This window comes from Somniosus microcephalus, chromosome 16 (genome assembly GCF_052327205.1).
Source record: "Somniosus microcephalus isolate GS21.2 chromosome 16, FLI_Smic_1.0, whole genome shotgun sequence".
NCBI classification, from domain to species: Eukaryota; Metazoa; Chordata; class Chondrichthyes; order Squaliformes; family Somniosidae; genus Somniosus; species Somniosus microcephalus.
The window spans coordinates 2,867,771-2,887,736 of NC_141002.1; the positions used below are offsets into that span (position 1 = coordinate 2,867,771).

The window sequence follows — 19,966 nt, forward strand, 5'->3', positions numbered from 1 at the left end:
CCCCACCTGTGACAGAGACTGTAGGTCCCGCATTGGACTCATCAGTCACCTGAGAACTCATTTTTAATGTGGAAGCAAGTCATCCTCGGTTCCGAGGGACTGCCTAAAAAGAACAAGGCGACAGCACAGACGGAGGCAATTTGGCCCATCGTGTCTGTGCCAGCTCTTTGCTAGAGCAATCCCAAGCTCATCCCGCTGCCCCACTCTCTCCATAGCTCATCCCGCTGCCCCACTCTCTCCATAGCTCATCCCGCTGCCCCACTCTCTCCAAAGCTCATCCCGCTGCCCCACTCTCTCCAAAGCTCATCCCGCTGCCCCACTCTCTCCAAAGCTCATCCCGCTGCCCCACTCTCTCCATAGCTCATCCCGCTGCCCCACTCTCTCCAAAGCTCATCCCGCTGCCCCACTCTCTCCAAAGCTCATCCCGCTGCCCCACTCTCTCCAAAGCTCATCCCGCTGCCCCACTCTCTCCATAGCTCATCCCGCTGCCCCACTCTCTCCAAAGCTCATCCCGCTGCCCCACTCTCTCCATAGCTCATCCCGCTGCCCCACTCTCTCCATAGCTCATCCCGCTGCCCCACTCTCCAAAGCTCATCCCGCTGCCCCACTCTCTCCATAGCTCATCCCGCTGCCCCACTCTCTCCACAGCTCATCCCACTCCACCACTCTCTCCATAGCACTGTCTCAATCCCACTCCCTCGCTCTCTCCATAGCACTGTCTCAATCCCACTCCCTCGCTCTCTCCATAGCACTGTCTCAATCCCACTCTCTCTCCATAGCACTGTCTCAATCCCACTCTCTCTCCATAGCACTGTCTCAATCCCACTCTCTCTCCATAGCACTGTCTCAATCCCACTCTCTCTCCATAGCACTGTCTCAATCCCACTCTCTCCATAGCACTGTCTCAATCCCACTCTCTCTCCATAGCACTGTCTCAATCCCACTCTCTCTCCATAGCACTGTCTCAATCCCACTCTCTCCATAGCACTGTCTCAATCCCACTCTCTCTCCATAGCACTGTCTCAATCCCACTCTCTCTCCATAGCACTGTCTCAATCCCACTCTCTCTCCATAGCACTGTCTCAATCCCACTCTCTCCATAGCACTGTCTCAATCCCACTCTCTCTCCATAGCACTGTCTCAATCCCACTCTCTCTCCATAGCACTGTCTCAATCCCACTCTCTCTCCATAGCACTGTCTCAATCCCACTCTCTCTCCATAGCACTGTCTCAATCCCACTCTCTCCATAGCACTGTCTCAATCCCACTGCCCCACTCTCTCCATAGCACTCTCAATCCCACTCTCCGGCTCTCTCCATAGCACTGTCGCAATCCCACTGCCCCACTGTCTCCATAGCGCTGTATCAATCCCAAACGAATCCCACTGCCCCGCTCTCTCTCCATAGCACTGTATCAATCCAAAACTACTCCCACTGCCTCACTCTCCATAGCGCTGTATCAATCCCAAACTAATGCCACAGCCACACACTCTCCCCATAGCGCTGTATCTTCCTTGGGTTCAAATATTCATACAATTTTCTCTTAAAAGATGCGATGGTCTCTGCCTCAACTACTACCTGTGGCAAAGCCTTCATTCCATGCCCCATTTCTCCTAACCCACTTCTTAGTAATGATTTTAAATTGATGATCCATCGTGCCTGTACCTCTTTGAAAGAGCTATCCAATTAGTCGCACTCCACTGCTCCTTCCCCATGGCCCTGCATAGAATCAAATAGGGCAGCACAGAAGGAGGCCATTCAGCCCAGTGACTCTGCGCCGTTTCTTTCCAAGAGCAACCCAGTTAGTCCCACTCCCCGCTCTTTCCCCATATCCCTGCAACTTTTTCTCCTGCAAGTATTTATCCAATTCCCTTTTGAAGGCTACTATTGAATCTGTACCCACCATGCATTGGGCAATGCATTCCTAATCCTAAAAAAGTTTTTCCTCATGTCACCTGTTTTTTTTTGCCAATCACCTTAAATTGGTGCCCATTCGTCATCAACCCTTCAGCCACTGGAAACCATTTCTCTTTATTTACTCTATCTAAATCGTTCATGATTTTAAACACCTCTCTAGCCACGCATTAACCTGCCATATCCTCCTATTTCTACTCTCACTAGCATGTGGCAGTGGGAGTAATCCAAAGATTACTACCTTTGAAGTCCTGCTTTTTAAACTTCCTCCCTAGCTCCTTAAACTCTGACTACAGGACCTCACCCTCTTGCTCCCTATGTCGTTGGTTCCAACATGGACCACTTCCCTCTGCAGAATATTCTGCATCCTCTCAATGATGTCCCTTACCCTGGCACCAGGGAGGCAACATACCATACGGGTTTCATGTCGATGGTAGCAGAACTGCCTGTCTGTCCCTCTGACTATCGAATCCCCAATTACTACTGCATTCTGACACTTTGCTGTACCCGCTGTGCAGTCCTTTACCTCACAGTGCCAGGCTCGGGACTGGACTCCTTTGAGGTGTCCTCACACTCCCGGAGGACTCCTGCACTGCCTGCCTCTTCCTACTCTTCCGGGTGGCCACCCACTTGCTTTTCTGAACTCTTTGGCTGTGGGGTGACCACCTCCTGGAAGTTGCGATCCAGGGAACATTCGGCCACCCACATGCCCTGTGGTGAATCCAGCTGCCCCATATATTTCTCCTTTTCAACTACACATCCAATTCCCCTTTGAAAGTTATTATTGAATCTGCCTCCACCAACCTGAGGCAGTGTATTCCAGATCACAACAACTCGCTGTGTAAAAAAAAATTCTCATCTCATCTCCCCTCTGGTTCTTTGGCCAATTATCTTAAATCTGTGTCCTCTGGTTACCAACCCTCCTGCCACTGGAAACTGTTTCCACTGGCAGGAGGGTTGGTAACCAGAGGACACAAATTTAAGATAATTGGCCAAAGAACCAGAGGGGAGATGAGATGAGAATTTTTTCCCTATTTACTCTACCAAAACCCTTTGTAATTCTGAACACCTCTATCAAATCTTCCCTTAACCTTCTCTGCTCCAAGGACAACAATCCCAGCTTCTCTAGTCTCTCCACATAACTGAAGTCCCGCCTCCCTGTCCTTACCTCTCAATTGTGCTGTCCTTCTTGCAGCGCTTCAGGCTCGTCCTGGGCTTATCCGGAGCTTGCTGGGACCTCTCAGTCTTCGAATTGTTAGTCAACCCATTCTTCTCACTACCATCTGACTGGCGGGACTCCTCATGCCAAGAGTCCACTCTCTGCAGTAAAAATTCACATTAGTGTTGGAGACAATAAAGAACTGAAAATTCTCAGGCTATGCCGAGTTGACATTTAACAACAACAACAACGGTGGCATAGTGGTTAGCACTGTTGCCTCACAGCGCCAGGGACCCAGGTTCGAATCTGGCCTCGGTGACTGTCTGTGTGGAGTTTGCACATTCTCCCCGTGTTTGCGTGGGTTTCCTCCGGGTGCTCCGGTTTCCTTCCACAGTCCAAGAGATGTGCGGGTTAGGTTGATTGGCTATGATAAATTGACCCTTAGTGTTAGGGGGATTAAATACGTGGGGTTACGGGGATAGGGTGGGATATGTGTTGGTGTAGGGGTTACGGGGATCGGGTGGGATATGTGTCGGTGCAGGCTCGATGGGCCGAAATGGCCTCTATCTGCACTGTGGGGTTTCTGTGATTCTGTGAACAACAACGTAGTAAAACGTCCCAATGCACTTCATGGGAGCGCTATCAAACAAAATCTGACACCGACCCACATAAGGAGATATTAGGACAGGTGACCAAAAGCTTGGTCAAAGAGGTACTTTTTAAGGACTGTCTTAAAGGAAGAAAGAGAGGTAGAGATGTGGAGAGGTTTATCACAGAATCACAGAAACCCCACAGTGCAGATAGAGGCCATTTCGGCCCATCGAGCCTGCACCGACACATATCCCACCCGATCCCCGTAACCCCTGCACCAACACATATCCCACCCTATCCCCGTAACCCCACGTGTTTAATCCCCCTAACACTAAGGGTCAATTTATCATAGCCAATCAACCTAACCTGCACATCTTTGGACTGGTTTAGGGAGGGAATTCCAGAGCTTAGGGCCTAGACAGCTGAAGGCACGGCCGTCAATGGTGTAGCAATTAAAATCGAGGCGCCAGGATTGGAGGAGCGCAGATATCTCGGTTTGGAGGGGGGGGGGGGGCGTTTGTGGGGCTGGAGGAGGTTACTGCGATAGGAAGGGGCAAGGCCATGGAGGGATTTGAAAACAATGATGAGAATTTTAGAATCAAGGTGTTGCTTAACCAGGAACCAATGTAGGGCGAATGTGACTTGGTGCGAGTTAGGATACTGGCAACAGAGTTTTGGATGACCTCAAGTTTACTTTGGGTAGAAAGTTGGAGGCTGGCCAGGAGAGCATTGGAATGGTCGAGTCTAGAACAAACAAAGGCATGGACGAGGGTTTCAGCAGCAGATGAGCTGAGGCAGTGGAAGAGTCGGGCGATGTTATGGAGGTGGAAATAGATGGTCTCTGTGATGGTGCAGATAGGTGGTTGGAAGCTAATTTCTGGGTCAAATATGACACCAAGGTTTGGAACAGTCTAGTTCAGCCTCAGACAGTTGCCAGGGAGAGGGATGGAGTCGGTGGCTAGGGAACAGAGTTTGTGGCAAGGTCCGAAAACAATGGCTTTGGTCTTCCCAATATTTAGTTGGAGGAAATTTCTGCTCATCCATAGAATCATAGAATGTTACAGCACGGAAGGAGGCCATTTCGGTCCATCGTGTCTGCATCGGCCAACAAAGAGCGATCCAGCCTAATCCCACTTCCCAGCTCTTGGTCTGTAGCCCTGCAGGTTACAGCATCCCAAGTGGACATCCAAGTACTTCTTAAATGTGGTTAGGGTTCCTGTCTCTACCACCCTTTTAGGAAGTGAGTTTCAGACCCCCACAACCCTCTGGGTGAAGAAATTGCCCCTCAAAACCTTGCACCAATTACTTTAAATCTGTGCCCCCTGGTTTTTGACCCCTCTGCTAAGGGAAATAGGTCCTTTCTATCCACTTTATCTAGGTCCCTCATAATTTTATACACCTCAATAAGGTCTCCCCTCAGCCTCCTCTGTTCCAGGGGAAACAGACCCAGCCTATCCAGTCTTTCCTCATAGCCAAGATTCTCTACTCCCGGCAACATCCTTGTAAATCTCCTCTGTACCCTCTCTAGTGCAATCACATCTTTCCTGTAATGTGGTGACCAGAACTGCATGCAGTACTCTAGCTGAGGCCTAACTAGTGTTTTATACAGTTGAAGCATAACCCCCCTGCTCTTGTATTCTATGCCACAGCTAATAAAGGCCAGCATTCCGTATGCCTTCTTAACCACCTTATCTACCTGGCCTGCTACCTTCAGGGATCTGTGGACATGCAATCCAAGGTCCCTTTGTTCCTCTACACTACTCAGTGTCGTACCAGTTATGTGTATTCCCTTTCCTTGTTAGCCCTCCCCAAATGCATTACCTCACACTTCTGTGACCCTGATGGAAAGTGTGGGTATGTGATTGTTGCAGGATGGGCTTTGATTGTGATGTCCCCATGGTGAGTAGCTTGCCAATACTCACTGTCTAGGCTCACACATGAAGAATGGCCACACAGTACCAGAGGGCAGCAGGGACCTGTAGCAAGAGCTGGCACCTTTCAGGAGCAGCACACAGTTCTCCCACATTATTAGCCCAACACTAAATGCATTTGATTGGACCATTACTTTAATAACCTGCACTTAATGTATGAGCTGATTAGAGAAAGCCAGCATAGATTTGTAAAGAGTAAGTTGTGTCTGACGAACCTAGTTAATTTTTTAAGGAGGTAACTGAAGTGGTAGATAAGAGTGTGTCTATGGATGTTATTTATATGGACTTCCAGAAGGCCTTCGATAAGGTTCCACATAGGAGACTGTTAAAAACGAGAGCGCATAGAATTGGAGGCAATCTATTTGCAGTACTTGGGCAGGCAATTGGTTCAGAGGTAGGAGACAGAGAGCAGGGATCATGGACGTGTACTCCAATTGGCAGGATGTGACTAGTGGTGTCCCCTGGGATCTGTACTGGGGCCTAAGCTTTTCACTATATTTATAAATGACTTGGATGAAAGAATAGTGAGCCGTATATCTAAGTTTGCTGATGATGCAGTAAAGAGTGTTGACACGAGCAGAAACTTGCAAAGGTACATTGATCGATTAAGTGAGTGGGCAAAACTGGCAGATGGGAGTTCAATGTGGGAAAGTGTGAGGACATCCAATTTGGTCCTAAGAAAGATCGATCAGAGTATTCTCTCAATGGTGAAAAGCTGGGAACTGTGGAACAACAGAGAGATTTACGGGTCCAAGTACAGACATCACTAAAAATTAAAATTAAAAATCCAATAGAATATTGGCCTTAATCTCAAGTGGTTTGGAATACAAAGGGGTGAAAGTTATGCTACAGTTGTATGAAGCTCTGGTTAGACCCCAGCTGGAGTACTGCATTCAGCTCTGGGCACCGCACCTCAGGAAGGATATATTAGTCATGGAGGGGGTACCACACAGATTCACAAGAATGGTAGCAGTGTTAAATTGTGAGGACAGGTTGCATAGACTCGGCTTGTATCCTCTTGAATATAGAAGATTAAGGGGTGAATGAATTGAGGTGCTTAAGATGATTCAGGGATTTGATATGGTAGAGAGAAATTATTTAAACTGGTGGGAGACCTGACAAGGGGGTGTAACCTTCAAATCAGAGCTGGGCCATTCACGGGTGATGTCAGGAAGCATTTCTACACACAAAGGGCAGTGGAAATCCAGAACACTCTCCCCCAAAAAGCTGTTGAGGCTGGGGGTCAATTTCAAAACTGAGATTGATAGATTTTTGTTAGGCAAGGGTATTAAAGACTATGGAGTCAAGGTACCGATCAGACATGAGCAAACTGAGTGGTGGAACAGGCTCGAGGGGCGGAATGGCCTACTCCTGTTCCTAGGTTTCTACTTTTATGTCACTGCAGCCTAGCAATGGACCAGAGAATTTCTATCGAGATGCTTTTAGCCACAGGAACAGATTGTCTTTTACACTATCTTCTATCCAGGATGCAGGGTGAGTAGGCCTGTAACTGAATGTTGCCCATAAGAGGTCCCTCCCCAGGGAAAGCATAGTCTCTCAATGCTCCGAGTGTGGAATCACAAGCACAATGCTGAGTCCCACCACCCCATGGTACAGCAGATCAGTGCTAAATCACACTGCGCCAAGGATCCGCCCCAAACCACCCAGCAATAGTATAACACTGACGGACATCATTGGAGGTGCCAAAGTCCCCAAAACAGTGAGACCCACTGAGCTGCTCGCTCACTGACGATCAGGTAGTCAGAGTTTGAACATAAGAACATAATAAACAGGAGCAGGAGTAGGCCATTCGGCCCCTCGAGCCTGCTCCACCATTCAATAAGATCATGGCTGATCCAATCTTGGCCTCAGCACCACTTTCCCGCTCTCTCCCCATACCCCTTGTAGTTCAAATGTCCGTCAATCTCCGCCTTGAATAGATTCACTGACTCCGCCTCCACAGCTCTCTGGGGTAGAGATTCCAAAGATTCACGACCCTCAGAGAAGAAATTCCTCCTCATCTCCGTCTTAAATGGGCGACCCCTTATTCTGAAACTATGCCCTAGTTCTAGATTCCCCCACTAGGGGAAACATCCTCCCCGCATCTACCCTGTCAATCCCCCGCAGAATCTTGTATGTTTCAATAAGATCACCTCTCATTCTTCTAAACTCTAATGAGTATAGGCCCAACCTGCTCAACCTTCCATGCTTCATGCGTCAACCCCTTCATCTCAGGAATTAACCGAGTGAACCTTCTCTGAACTGCCTCCAATGCAAGTATATCTGTCTTAAATAAGGAGACCAAAACTGTACGCAGTACTCCAGGTGTGGTCTCACCAGCGCCCTGTAAAGTTGCATCAAAACTTCCCTACTTTTATACTCCATAACCCCTGCAATAAAGGCCAACATTTCATTAGCCTTCCTAATTACTTGCTGTACTTGCATGCTAACCTTGTGTTTCATGTACAAGGACCCCCCGATCCCTTGTACCGCAGTGTTTTGTAGTCTCACTCCATTTAAATAATAATTTGCTTTTTCATTCTTCCTTCCAAAGTGGATAACCTCACATTTTTCCACATTATACTCCATCTGCCAAATTTTTGCCCACTCACTTAACCTCTCTATAGCCCTTTGCAGACTCTGTGTCCTCTTACAACTTGCTAACCCACCTATCTTTGTATCATCAGCAAATTTGGCTACAGTACACTCGGTCCCTTCATCCAAGTCATTAATATAGATTGTAAATAGTTCAGGCCCCAGCACTGATCCCTGTGGCACCCCACCAGTTACTGATTGCCAACCGAAAAATGACCCATTTATCCCAACTCTCTGTTTTCTGTTAATTAGCCAATCCCCTATCCATGCCAATATATTACCCCCAACCCAGTGAGCTCTTATCTTGTGCAACAATCTTTTATGTGGCACCTTATCAAATGCCTTCTGGAAATCCAAATACACTACATCTACTGGTTCCCCTTTATCCACCCTGCTCGTTACATCCTCAAAGAACTGTAGTAAATTTGTCAAACGTGATTTCCCTTTCAAAAACCATGTTGACTCCGCTTGATTGCATTATGGTTTTCTAAATGTCCTGCTATTACTTCCTTAATAATTGATTCCAGCATTTTCCCAATGACAGATGTTAGGCTAACTGGCCTATAGTTTCCTGCTTTTTGCCTCCTCCTTTCTTGAATAGGGGCGTTACATTTGCGGTTTTCCAATCTGCTGGAACCTCTCCAGAATCCAGGGAATTTTGGTAGATTACAACCAAAGCATCCACTATCTCTGCAGCCACTTCTTTTAAGACCCTAGGATGCAGGCCATCAGGTCCAGGGGACTTGTCGGCTTTTAGTCATAGAGTCAGAGTTTTACAGCACAGAAAGAGGCCCTTCGGCCCATCGTGTCTGCGCCGCCCATCCATCCCTGTCCAGTCTAATCCCATTTTCCAGCATTTGGTCCATAGCCTTGTATGCAATGGCATTTCAAGTGCTCATCCAAATGCTTCTTGAATGTTGTGAGGGTTCCTGCCTCTACCACCCTTTTAGGCATTGAGTTCCACATTCCAACCACCCTCTGGGTGAAAAAGTTCCTCCTCAAATCCCCTCTAAATCTCCTGCCCCTTACCCTGAATCTATGCCCCCTTGTTATTGACCCCCCTACTAAGGGGAAAAGTTCCTCTTTGTCTACCCTATCTATGCCCCTCATCATTTTGTACACCTCAATCAGGTCCCCCCTCAGCCTTCTTTGCTCCAAGGAAAACAACCCCAGCCTGTTTAGCCTTTCTTCATAGCTGAGGCGCTCCATCCCAGGTAACATCCTGGTGAATCTTCTCTGCACCCTCTCCAAAGCAATCACATCCTTCCTATAGTGAGGTGACCAGAACTGCACACAGTACTCCAGCTGTGGCCTCACCAGCGTTTTGTACAGCTCCATCATAACCTCCCTGCTCTTATATTCTATGCCTCGGCTAATGAAGGCAAGTATCCCATATGCCTTTTTAACCACCTTATCTACCTGTTCCGCTGCCTTCAGGGATCTATGTACATGTACACCAAGGTCCCTCTGACCCTCTGTACTTCCTAGGGTCCTACCACTCATTGTGTATTCCCTTGCCTTATTTGTCCGTCCAAAATGCATCACCTCGCACTTTTCAGGGTTAAATTCCATTTGCCACTTTTCCGCCCATCTGACCAACCCGTTTATATCGTCCTGTAGCCTGAGGCTTTCCTCCTCGCAATTTACCACCCCACCAATTTTCGTGTCATCTGCGAACTTACTGATCATACCTTTTACATTCTCATCCAAATCATTTATGTAGATCACAAACAACAAGGGACCCAGCACCGATCCCGGAGGTACCCCACTGGACACAGGCTTCCAGTCACAAAAGCAACCTTCGACCATCACCCTCTGCCTCCTGCCACTCAGCCAGTTTAGGATCCAACGCGCCAAGGCACCCTGGATCCCATGGGCTCTTACCTTCTTGACCAGTCTCCTATGTGGGACTTTGTCAAAAGCTTTACTGAAGTCCATGTAAACCACATCCACAGCATTTCACTCATCCACCCCCCTAGTCACCCCCTCGAAAAATTCAATCAGATTTGTCAGACATGATTTACCCTTGACAAAGCCATGCTGACTATCCCCGATTAATCCTTGCCTCTCCAAGTGGAGACTAATTTTGTCCCTCAGAATTTTTTCCAATAATTTCCCTACCACAGATGTTAGGCTCACTGGCCTGTAATTCCCTGGTTTATCCCTGCTACCCTTCTTGTATAATGGTACTACATTAGCTGTTCTCCAGTCCTCTGGTACATCCCCTGTGGCCAGAGAGGTTCTGAAAATTTGTGTCAGAGCCCCTGCAATCTCCTCCTTTGCCTCCCACAGCAGCCTGGGATACATCTCGTCCGGGCCTGGGGATTTATCCACTTTTTGGCCTGCTAAAACCGCTAGCACCTCCTCCCTCTCGATGCTAATATGTTCAAGTATGTCACAGTCCCCTTGCCCGATTTCTATGTCCGCATCGTCTTTCTCCATAGTGAACACAGATGCAAAAAATTCATTTAAAACCCCGCCTACATCATCTGGCTCTACACACAGATTGCCACTTTGGTCCCTAATGGGCCCCACCCTTTCCCTGGTTATCCTCTTGCCCTTAATATACTTATAAAACATCTTAGGATTTTCCTTTATTTTGCTCGCCAGTGTTATTTCATGGCCCCTCCTCGCCCTCCTAATTTCTTTTTTTTAAGTATGCCCCTGCACTTTTTATACTCCTCTAGGGCTTCTTCCGTCTTTAGTCTTTTGTAACTGCCAAAAGCCCCCCTTTTATTTCTAATGCATTTTTGTATATCCCTTGTCATCCAAGGTTCCCTTTGCTTGTTGGTCCCACCCTTGACCTTTACAGGAACATGTTGGCGTCGTACTCTCTCTATTTCCCTTCTGAAAATCTCCCACTGCTTTGATGTGGATTTTCCTATAAGTAGCTGCTCCCAGTCCACTTTGGCCAGATCCTGCCTTATCATATTAAAATCAGCCTTCCCCCAATTTAGAACCCTTATTTCCGGGCCGTCTTTGTCTTTTTCCATGACCACCTTAAATCTCACCGAATTATGGTCACTGTCGCCAAAATGCTCTCCTACTGACACTTCCACCACTTGCCCGGCTACATTCCCCAGAATTAGGTCCAGTACCGCCCCCTCTCTTGTAGGACTTTCTACATGTTGGCTCAAAAAGCTCTCCTGGATGCACTTTAAGAATTCTGCACCCTCTAAGCCTTTCACACTCTGACTATCCCAATTTATATTGGGGAAGTTGAAATCCCGCACTATTATTACCCTATTATTTTCACTTCTCTGAGATTTGCCTACATATCTGTTCCTCTATCTCCCCCTGACTGTTTGGGGGCCTATAGTACACTCCCAGCAAAGTGCTTGCCCCCTTTTTGTTTTTAAGTTCTACCCATAAGGCCTCATTAGAGGAACCCGCTAATATATCATCCCTCCTTACAGCAGTAATTGACTCCTTAATTAATATTGCAACACCCCCTCCCCTTTTACACCCCCCTCTGTCTCGCCTGAAGATTCTATACCCCGGAATATTGAGCTGCCAGTCCTGACCCTCCCTCAACCATGTCTCCGTGATAGCAACAATATCGTACTCCCATGTGTTCAACAACAACTTCAGTTCATCCACCTTATTTGCAAGACTCCTTGCATTAAAATAAATGCCTTCCAGCCCTGCCATATTCCCTTTTGCCTTCACATATTTGCTCTGCCTTCCCAGCTGACTTGTTTTTTCCTCTGTATTTGGCTGTAAATCACCCCCTACTATAGCTCCACTCTGTACCCCATCCCCCTGCCAAGTTAGTTTAAACCCCCCCCAGCAGTGCTAGCAAACCTCCCCGCAAGGATATTGGTTCCCCTCTGGTTCAGGTGTAAACCGTCCGACTTGTACAAGTCCCACCTTTCCCAGAAGCAGACCCAGTGATCCAGGAAACTAAAGCCCTCCCCCCTGCACCATCCCTTTAGCCACGCATTCATCTGTTCTATCTTCCTATTCCTATACCCACTAGCACGTGGCACCGGGAGTAATCCAGAGATTACAACCTTTGAGGTCCTGCTCTTTAATCCTTCACCTAGCTCCCTAAATTCTTGCTGCAGGACCTCATCCCTCTTTTTACCTATGTCGTTGGTACCAATGTGGACCACGACCTCTGGCTGTTCACCCTCCCCCTCCAGAATGCCCTGCAGCCGCTCAGTGATATCCTTGACCCTGGCACCAGGGAGGCAACAAACCATCCTGGATTCACGTCTACGGCCACAGAAACGCCTAGTCCCATTCGTTTGCCGAGTACTTTTTCTCTAGTGATACTGTCATTGGGAAAATGCTGGAATCCATTATTAAGGAGGTAATAGCAGGACATTTAAGGGGCAGGAGGTTTAGAGGAGATTTGAGGAAAAACTTTTTCACCCAGAGGGTGGTTGGAATCTGGAACTCACTGCCTGAAAGGGTGGTAGAGGCAGGAACCCTCAACATTCAAGAAGCATTTAGATGAGCACTTGAAACGCCATAGCATACAAGGCTACGGACCAAGTGCTGGAAAATGGGATTAGAATGGATAGGGCTTGACGGCTGGCGCAGCGCGGACACGATGGGCCTCTTTCTGTGCTGTATAACTCTATGACTCTCTGACTGTCACTGTCTCGGATTACAATGTAGCAGTACATGAATGGACAGAGCACTAAAGCAGGTACCTGTATGTTGCATTCCTTGTCACATCATCAGAGTCGGACAGGTCAGAGGTTTGGGATATTCCATCTCGGAGTTCGGTTTTTACGCTCTCGAAGAACTCTGCAAAGAAAGGACAGTGGTTGACAGAGAGCGATTGATTTTTGTTTGGTATGGGTATCAAGAGATATGGATCGAAGACAGATAAATTGATTTGAGGTACTGATCAGCCATGATCTGATTGAATGGCGGAACAGGCTCAAGGGGCTGAATGGCATCCTTCTGTTCCTATGTTCGCATGTTCCTCGGCAACTATTGTCTACTTGAATCAGACACCAAACACAGCTGACAGCTTGCATTGTTCTCACAATAAGCACTTGGGGCTCCAGGGCACAATTTTGAAATGTGCAGGTGACACAAAACTTGGAAATGTAGTAAACAGTGAGGAAGATAGTAATAGACTTCAAGACAGACAGGGCTGGTGGAATGGGCGGACACGTCACAGCTGAAATTCAACTCGGAAAAGTGAGGTGAAACATTCTGGTAGGAAGAATGAGGAGAGACAATACAGGCTAAATGGTGCCGCTTTAAATGGGGTGCAAGAAGAGAGAGACCTGGGGGAGTTTGTGCACAAATCTCTGAAGGTGACAGGACAGGTTAACAAAGCAGTTAATAGGTCTCTGGGATCCTGGGCTTTATAAATAGAGGCAGAGTACAAAAGTCATGAAGTTCTGCTAAACCTTTATAAAACACTAGTTCGGCCCCAGCTGGAGGATTGTGTCCAATTCTGGGCACCACACTTTAGGAAGGACGTGAAGGCTTTGGAGAGGGTGCAGAAGAGATGCAAGAATGGTGACAGGGATGAGGGATTACAGTTACACGGATAGACTAGAGAAACTGGGGTTGTTCTCCTCAGAGCAGAGAAGGTGGAGGAGATTCGATAGAGGTGTTCAAAATCATGAAGGGTTTAGATAGAGTAAATAAAGAGAAACTGTTTCCAATGACTGAAGAGTCGATAACCAGAGGGCACAGATTTAAGATGATTGGCAAAAGAACCAGAGGCGACATGAGGAAAAACATTTTTACACAAGTGGTTAGGAATGCACTGCCTGATAGGGTGGTGGATACAGATTCAACATTAGCCTTCAAAAGCGAATTGATAAATACTAGGAGAAAAAATTGCAGGGATTTGGGGAAAGAGCGGGGAGAGACACTAACTGGATTGCTCTTGGAACGAGCTGTCGCAGACTCGATGGGCTGAATGGCCTCCTTCTGTACTGTACTATTCTGTGATTCTATGAAGAGCTGAGGCACAATAATCAGGTCAATCTATTACCCCAGAATGGACAAGCGCATCCAGAAACGAGTTTGAACTCAGTTTCCAGGATTTCCTCAGCTACATCACCGGCCAGTTACCTGCAACTCTGAGAACATGTAGCAGCCCAACTGTTGCATTCACTGCAGGCAAATCTTAGCAGTGGGCCTCCCAAACTAACTTTCTCCCCACTTCTTCCTTCAGGAGAGAGAGAAGAAAGCTTTTCTGTGATCGTTCATCATGTGTGAACCTTGACAGTAAACATGTTATTCAACCTTTTTGATAGCATCGCAACCAAGACCAAATAGTTGTTAGTTGACAATAACTCACACTGGAGCCACTCAGGAAGAATGCTGGGCTCAAGTGCCAGTCCCATTCAAACTGGGAGGTTGGCTGGTCAATAATAAACATAACATTACACGTCCATGACAGAATTGCCCCCGTTGCAGGATTCACTTGTTCCTTCAATGATTCCAGGGTTTTTGCTTCAACTACTTCACTCAGGAGTCAATCCGATGGACTCATCATTTTCTGATATCAGTCCTAAATTTGTCTTCTAATAGTTTGAATGTGTAGTTACCCATATCCTAGTCTTAACTAAATTCAGAGGAATTTTATGCATTTACCTTGGCATACACTTAACAATTGTGTGTCCCTCAATAAGCACACCTCTCAGATGTCTCCTTTCCGGGCTGTAAAGCCCAAATGTCTACAGTCCTTTCCCTGAACTGAGGTGCCCAACACTACAGAGTACCTTGTGGCTCCTCTGCACTCCTCCAACACTTGAATGTCTACCTTGTGTCTCAGTGATCAAAACTGGAGCCAGTGCTGAGGGTGCAGTCTGACCAGCGCTCTGAAACTTGACCATTACTCCCAGTACTCAGTGCCCCACCCACCTAACCCCCCACAATCTCAGTGCCCCCACCACCCCGTCATACAGCCCCCCAAACCCCCCGTCACACGGCTCCCCCAAACACCCCGTCACACTTGCTCCCCCCAAACCCCCCGTCACACGGCTCCCCAAACCCCCCGTCACACTGCTCCCCCCAAACCCCCCGTCACTGCTCCCCCAAACCCCTCGTCACACTGCTCCCCCAAACCCCCCGTCACACTGCTCCCCCAAACCCCCCGTCACACTGCTCCCCCAAACCCCCCGTCACACTGCCCCCCCCCAAACCCCCCGTCACACTGCTCCCCCCCAAACCCCCCGTCACACTGCTCCCCCCAAACCCCCCGTCACACTGCTCCCCCCAAACCCCCCGTCACACTGCTCCCCCAAACCCCCCGTCACACTGCTCCCCCAAACCCCCCCGTCACACTGCTCCCCCCAAACCCCCCGTCACACTGCTCCCCCAAACCCCCCGTCACACTGCTCCCCCCAAACCCCCCGTCACACTGCTCCCCCCAAACCCCCCGTCACACGGCTCCCCAAACACCCCCGTCACACTGCTCCCCAAACCCCCCGTCACACTGCTCCCCAAACCCCCCGTCACACTGCTCCCCCCAAACCCCCGTCACACTGCTCCCCCAAACCCCCCGTCACACTGCTCCCCCCAAACCCCCCGTCACACGGCCCCCCCAAACCCCCGTCACACTGCTCCCCCCAAACCCCCCGTCACACTGCTCCCCCAAACCCCCCGTCACTGCTCCCCCCAAACCCCCCGTCACACTGCTCCCCCCAACCCCCGTCACACTGCTCCCAAACCCCCGTCACACTGCTCCCCCCCAACCCCCCGTCACACTGCTCCCCAAACCCCCCGTCACACTGCTCCCCCCAAACCCCGTCACACTGCTCCCCCCAAACCCCCCGTCACACTGCTCCCCCCAAACCCCCCGTCACACTGCTCCCCCCAAACCCCCCCGTCACTGCTCCCCCCAAACCCCCCGTCACACTGCTCCCCCCAAACCCCCCGTCACTGCTCCCCCCAAACCCCCCGTCACACTGCTCCCCCCAACCCCCGTCACACTGCTCCCAAACCCCCCGTCACACTGCTCCCCCCAAACCCCCCGTCACACTGCTCCCCAAACCCCCCCGTCACACTGCTCCCCCCAAACCCCCGTCACACTGCTCCCCCCAAACCCCCCGTCACACTGCTCCCCCCAAACCCCCCGTCACACTGCTCCCCCCAAACCCCCCGTCACTGCTCCCCCCAAACCCCCCGTCACACTGCTCCCCCCAAACCCCCCGTCACACGGCTCCCCAAACCCCCCGTCCCACTGCTCCCCCCCAAACCCCCCGTCACACTGCTCCCCCCAACCCCCGTCACAACTGCTCCCCCCAAACCCCCCGTCACACTGCCCCCCCAACCCCCGTCACACTGCTCCCCCAAACCCCCCGTCACACTGCCTCCCCCCAAACCCCCCGTCACACTGCTCCCCCAAACCCCCCGTCACACTGCTCCCCCCAAACCCCCCGTCACACTGCTCCCCCCAAACCCCCCGTCACACTGCTCCCCCCAAACCTCCCGTCACACTGCTCCCCCCCAAACCCCCGTCACACTGCTCCCCCCAAACCCCCCGTCACACTGCTCCCCCCAAACCCCCCGTCACACTGCTCCCCCCCAAACCCCCCCGTCACACTGCCCCCCCAAACCCCCCGTCACACTGCTCCCCCCAAACCCCCCGTCACACTGCTCCCCCCAAACGCCCCGTCACACTGCTCCCCCAACCCCCGTCACACTGCTCACCCCCCCAAACCCCCCGTCACACTGCTCCCCCAAACCCCCCCGTCACACTGCTCCCCCAAACCCCCCGTCACACTGCCCCCCCAAACCCCCCGTCACACTGCTCCCCCCAAACCCCCGTCACACTTCCCCCCAAACCCCCCGTCACACTGCTCCCCCAAACCCCCCGTCACACTGCTCCCCCCAAACCCCCCGTCACACTGCCCCCCCCGTCACACTGCTCCCCCCAAACCCCCCGTCACACTGCTCCCCCCAAACCCCCCGTCACACTGCTCCCCCCAAACCCCCCGTCACACTGCCCCCCCAAACCCCCCAAACCCCCCGTCACACTGCCCCCCAAACCCCCCCCAAACCCCCGTCACACTGCCCCCCCAAACCCCCGTCACACTGCCCCCCCAAACCCCCCGTCACACTGCCCCCCCAAACCCCCCGTCACACTGCTCCCCCCAAACCCCCCCGTCACACTGCTCCCCCAAACCCCCCCGTCACACTGCTCCCCCCAAACCCCCCCGTCACACTGCTCCCCCCAAACCCCCCGTCACACTGCTCCCCCCAAACCCCCCGTCACACTGCCCCCCCAAACCCCCGTCACACTGCCACCCCAAACCCCCCGTCACACTGCTCCCCCCAAACCCCCGTCACACTGCCCCCCCAAACCCCCCGTCACACTGCCCCCCCAAACCCCGTCACACTGCCCCCCCAAACCCCCCGTCACACTGCTCCCCCCAAACCCCCCGTCACACTGCTCCCCCCAAACCCCCCCGTCACACTGCTCCCCCCAAACCCCCCGTCACACTGCCCCCCCAAACCCCCCGTCACACTGCTCCCCCCAAACCCCCGTCACACTGCCCCCCCAAACCCCCCGTCACACTGCTCCCCCCAAACCCCCCCGTCACACTGCTCCCCCAAACCCCCCCGTCACACTGCTCCCCCCAAACCCCCCCGTCACACTGCTCCCCCCAAACCCCCCGTCACACTGCTCCCCCCAAACCCCCCGTCACACTGCCCCCCCAAACCCCCGTCACACTGCCACCCCAAACCCCCCGTCACACTGCTCCCCCCAAACCCCCGTCACACTGCCCCCCCAAACCCCCCGTCACACTGCCCCCCCAAACCCCGTCACACTGCCCCCCCAAACCCCCCGTCACACTGCTCCCCCCAAACCCCCCGTCACACTGCTCCCCCCAAACCCCCCCCGTCACACTGCTCCCCCCAAACCCCCCGTCACACTGCCCCCCCAAACCCCCCGTCACACTGCTCCCCCCAAACCCCCGTCACACTGCCCCCCCAAACCCCCGTCACACTGCCCCCCCAAACCCCCCGTCACACTGCCCCCCCAAACCCCGTCACACTGCCCCCCCAAACCCCCGTCACACTGCCCCCCCAAACCCCCCGTCACACTGCTCCCCCCAAACCCCCCCGTCACACTGCTCCCCCCAAACCCCCCCGTCACACTGCTCCCCCCAAACCCCCCGTCACACTGCTCCCCCCAAACCCCCCGTCACACTGCTCCCCCCAAACCCCCCGTCACACTGCTCCCCCCAAACCCCCCGTCACACTGCTCCCCCCAAACCCCCCGTCACACTGCTCCCCCCAAACCCCCCGTCACACTGCTCCCCCCAAACCCCCCGTCACACTGCTCCCCCCAAACCCCCCGTCACACTGCTCCCCCCAAACCCCCCGTCACACTGCTCCCCCCAAACCCCCCGTCACACTGCCCCCCCCCAAACCCCCCGTCACACTGCTCCCCCCAAACCCCCCCCCCATAAATTTAGGGAATCAGCTTTCACCACTTCAGGTAGAGCGTCCAGATCCCGACAACTCTGAGTGAAATCATTTCTCCTCATCTCCCCTCTCGATCTTTTGCCAATGACTTTGAATCTACCTCCTCTACTACCCACTCTCCAGTGGGAATCTGTTTCCTCTATCTACTCCATAATCCTTTAATTATCTTAAACACCTCAATTAGAACACTCAATCCTCTGGACTCAAGTCTATGCAAATTGTCCTCGTAATTTAACCTTTCAGCCCAGGTATTATTCTGGTGACTGCGCTGCACCCCCTCCAATGCCAATATGTCCTTATAGAATCATAGAAAGTTACAGCACGGAAGGAGGCCATTTCGGCCCATCGTGCCCTTCCTGAGGTGCGGTGCCCAGAACTGAACGCAGTGCTCCAAGTGGTGTCTAACCAGAGCTTTGTACACCTGAAGCATCACTTCCTCCCCTTTGTATACCAGGCCCCTTGAGATAAAGAGTTCTGGAGTGTGGACACTGGGGAGGATACATCGAGTCTCGCCCAGGAAGGGCCGCTAACTTTTGAGAAGTTGGAATTTTAGTATCAGGTGCTAATCAAACTCGCTGCCTGCTAAATTCAGTCTCAGCGCTCAAAGAATGCAGGGGAGCGCTAAATCAGGCGCTAATGGCGTAGGTGAGTGGCGTTAGGCTTCAAGCAATAATGAATATGAGGTGTTGTGTAATCGGAGGTGAGCATTGGTGCAGGCGCCTTCCAGCCATTAAAGGGGAGGGTCACTGGAGTCTGCACACCAGCCCCCAATGATTCGGGGAGTGCAGAACGGCGATATGCTGTAGGATGAAATGCAAAGTCCTTGGACAGCTGGCAACACTCCGGGGACCAAGCAGCCTTTATTTGGCTGCAGATACATCCTGCGCTCTCTGCCACTTATAACTGACCATTGGAACGGACCTTCCTTGACAGCTGGGTCACATCACTTTAAGTAGCGCCCCACCAGCCAGCTGGCTCACACCTCCCCTCCCTGGCGCTGTCGGCGCGAGGCAGTAAGGCAGGGGGCGCTACTGAAGTTTGCAGATGGGGCGCCCAGTGAGCGTTGCACACTCGGCATGGCGAAAGGGACCGAGGTGCGGTTATTGCCATCGCTACAGGGCCAGCCAATTTGCCGCGCAGCGCAGGATTCGCCCCGCCGCAGTGCTACTGCCTGGGCGCCCCCCGCCAGGCGCTAACCGACTGAATTTCTAGCCCTGGGAGTTGGCAGGTTGTTCGACTGCAGACTTGGAGCCATGCGAAGCGCTTTAGAGGTGAATTATTCATCTTTCTGAAGCACCTGGGCATTTTCTCTTGTTGACATCCTTCAATTAAATATCTGATTTTAGAAAGTCATAGGT

General features: G+C 51.6%; 1 protein-coding gene across 1 annotated transcript in view; it reads right to left on the reverse strand.

Moving 5' to 3' along the window:
• The window catches only part of LOC147105941 (lysine-specific demethylase 7B-like), a 195,498-nt gene that overhangs the window by 83,530 nt on the left and 92,002 nt on the right, over nt 1-19,966 (reverse strand). Inside the window, 3 exon segments of the mRNA XM_086009771.1 lie at nt 3,082-3,233; nt 12,851-12,870; nt 12,873-12,947. Coding sequence (XP_085865897.1) covers nt 3,082-3,233; nt 12,851-12,870; nt 12,873-12,947 — 247 coding nt within the window.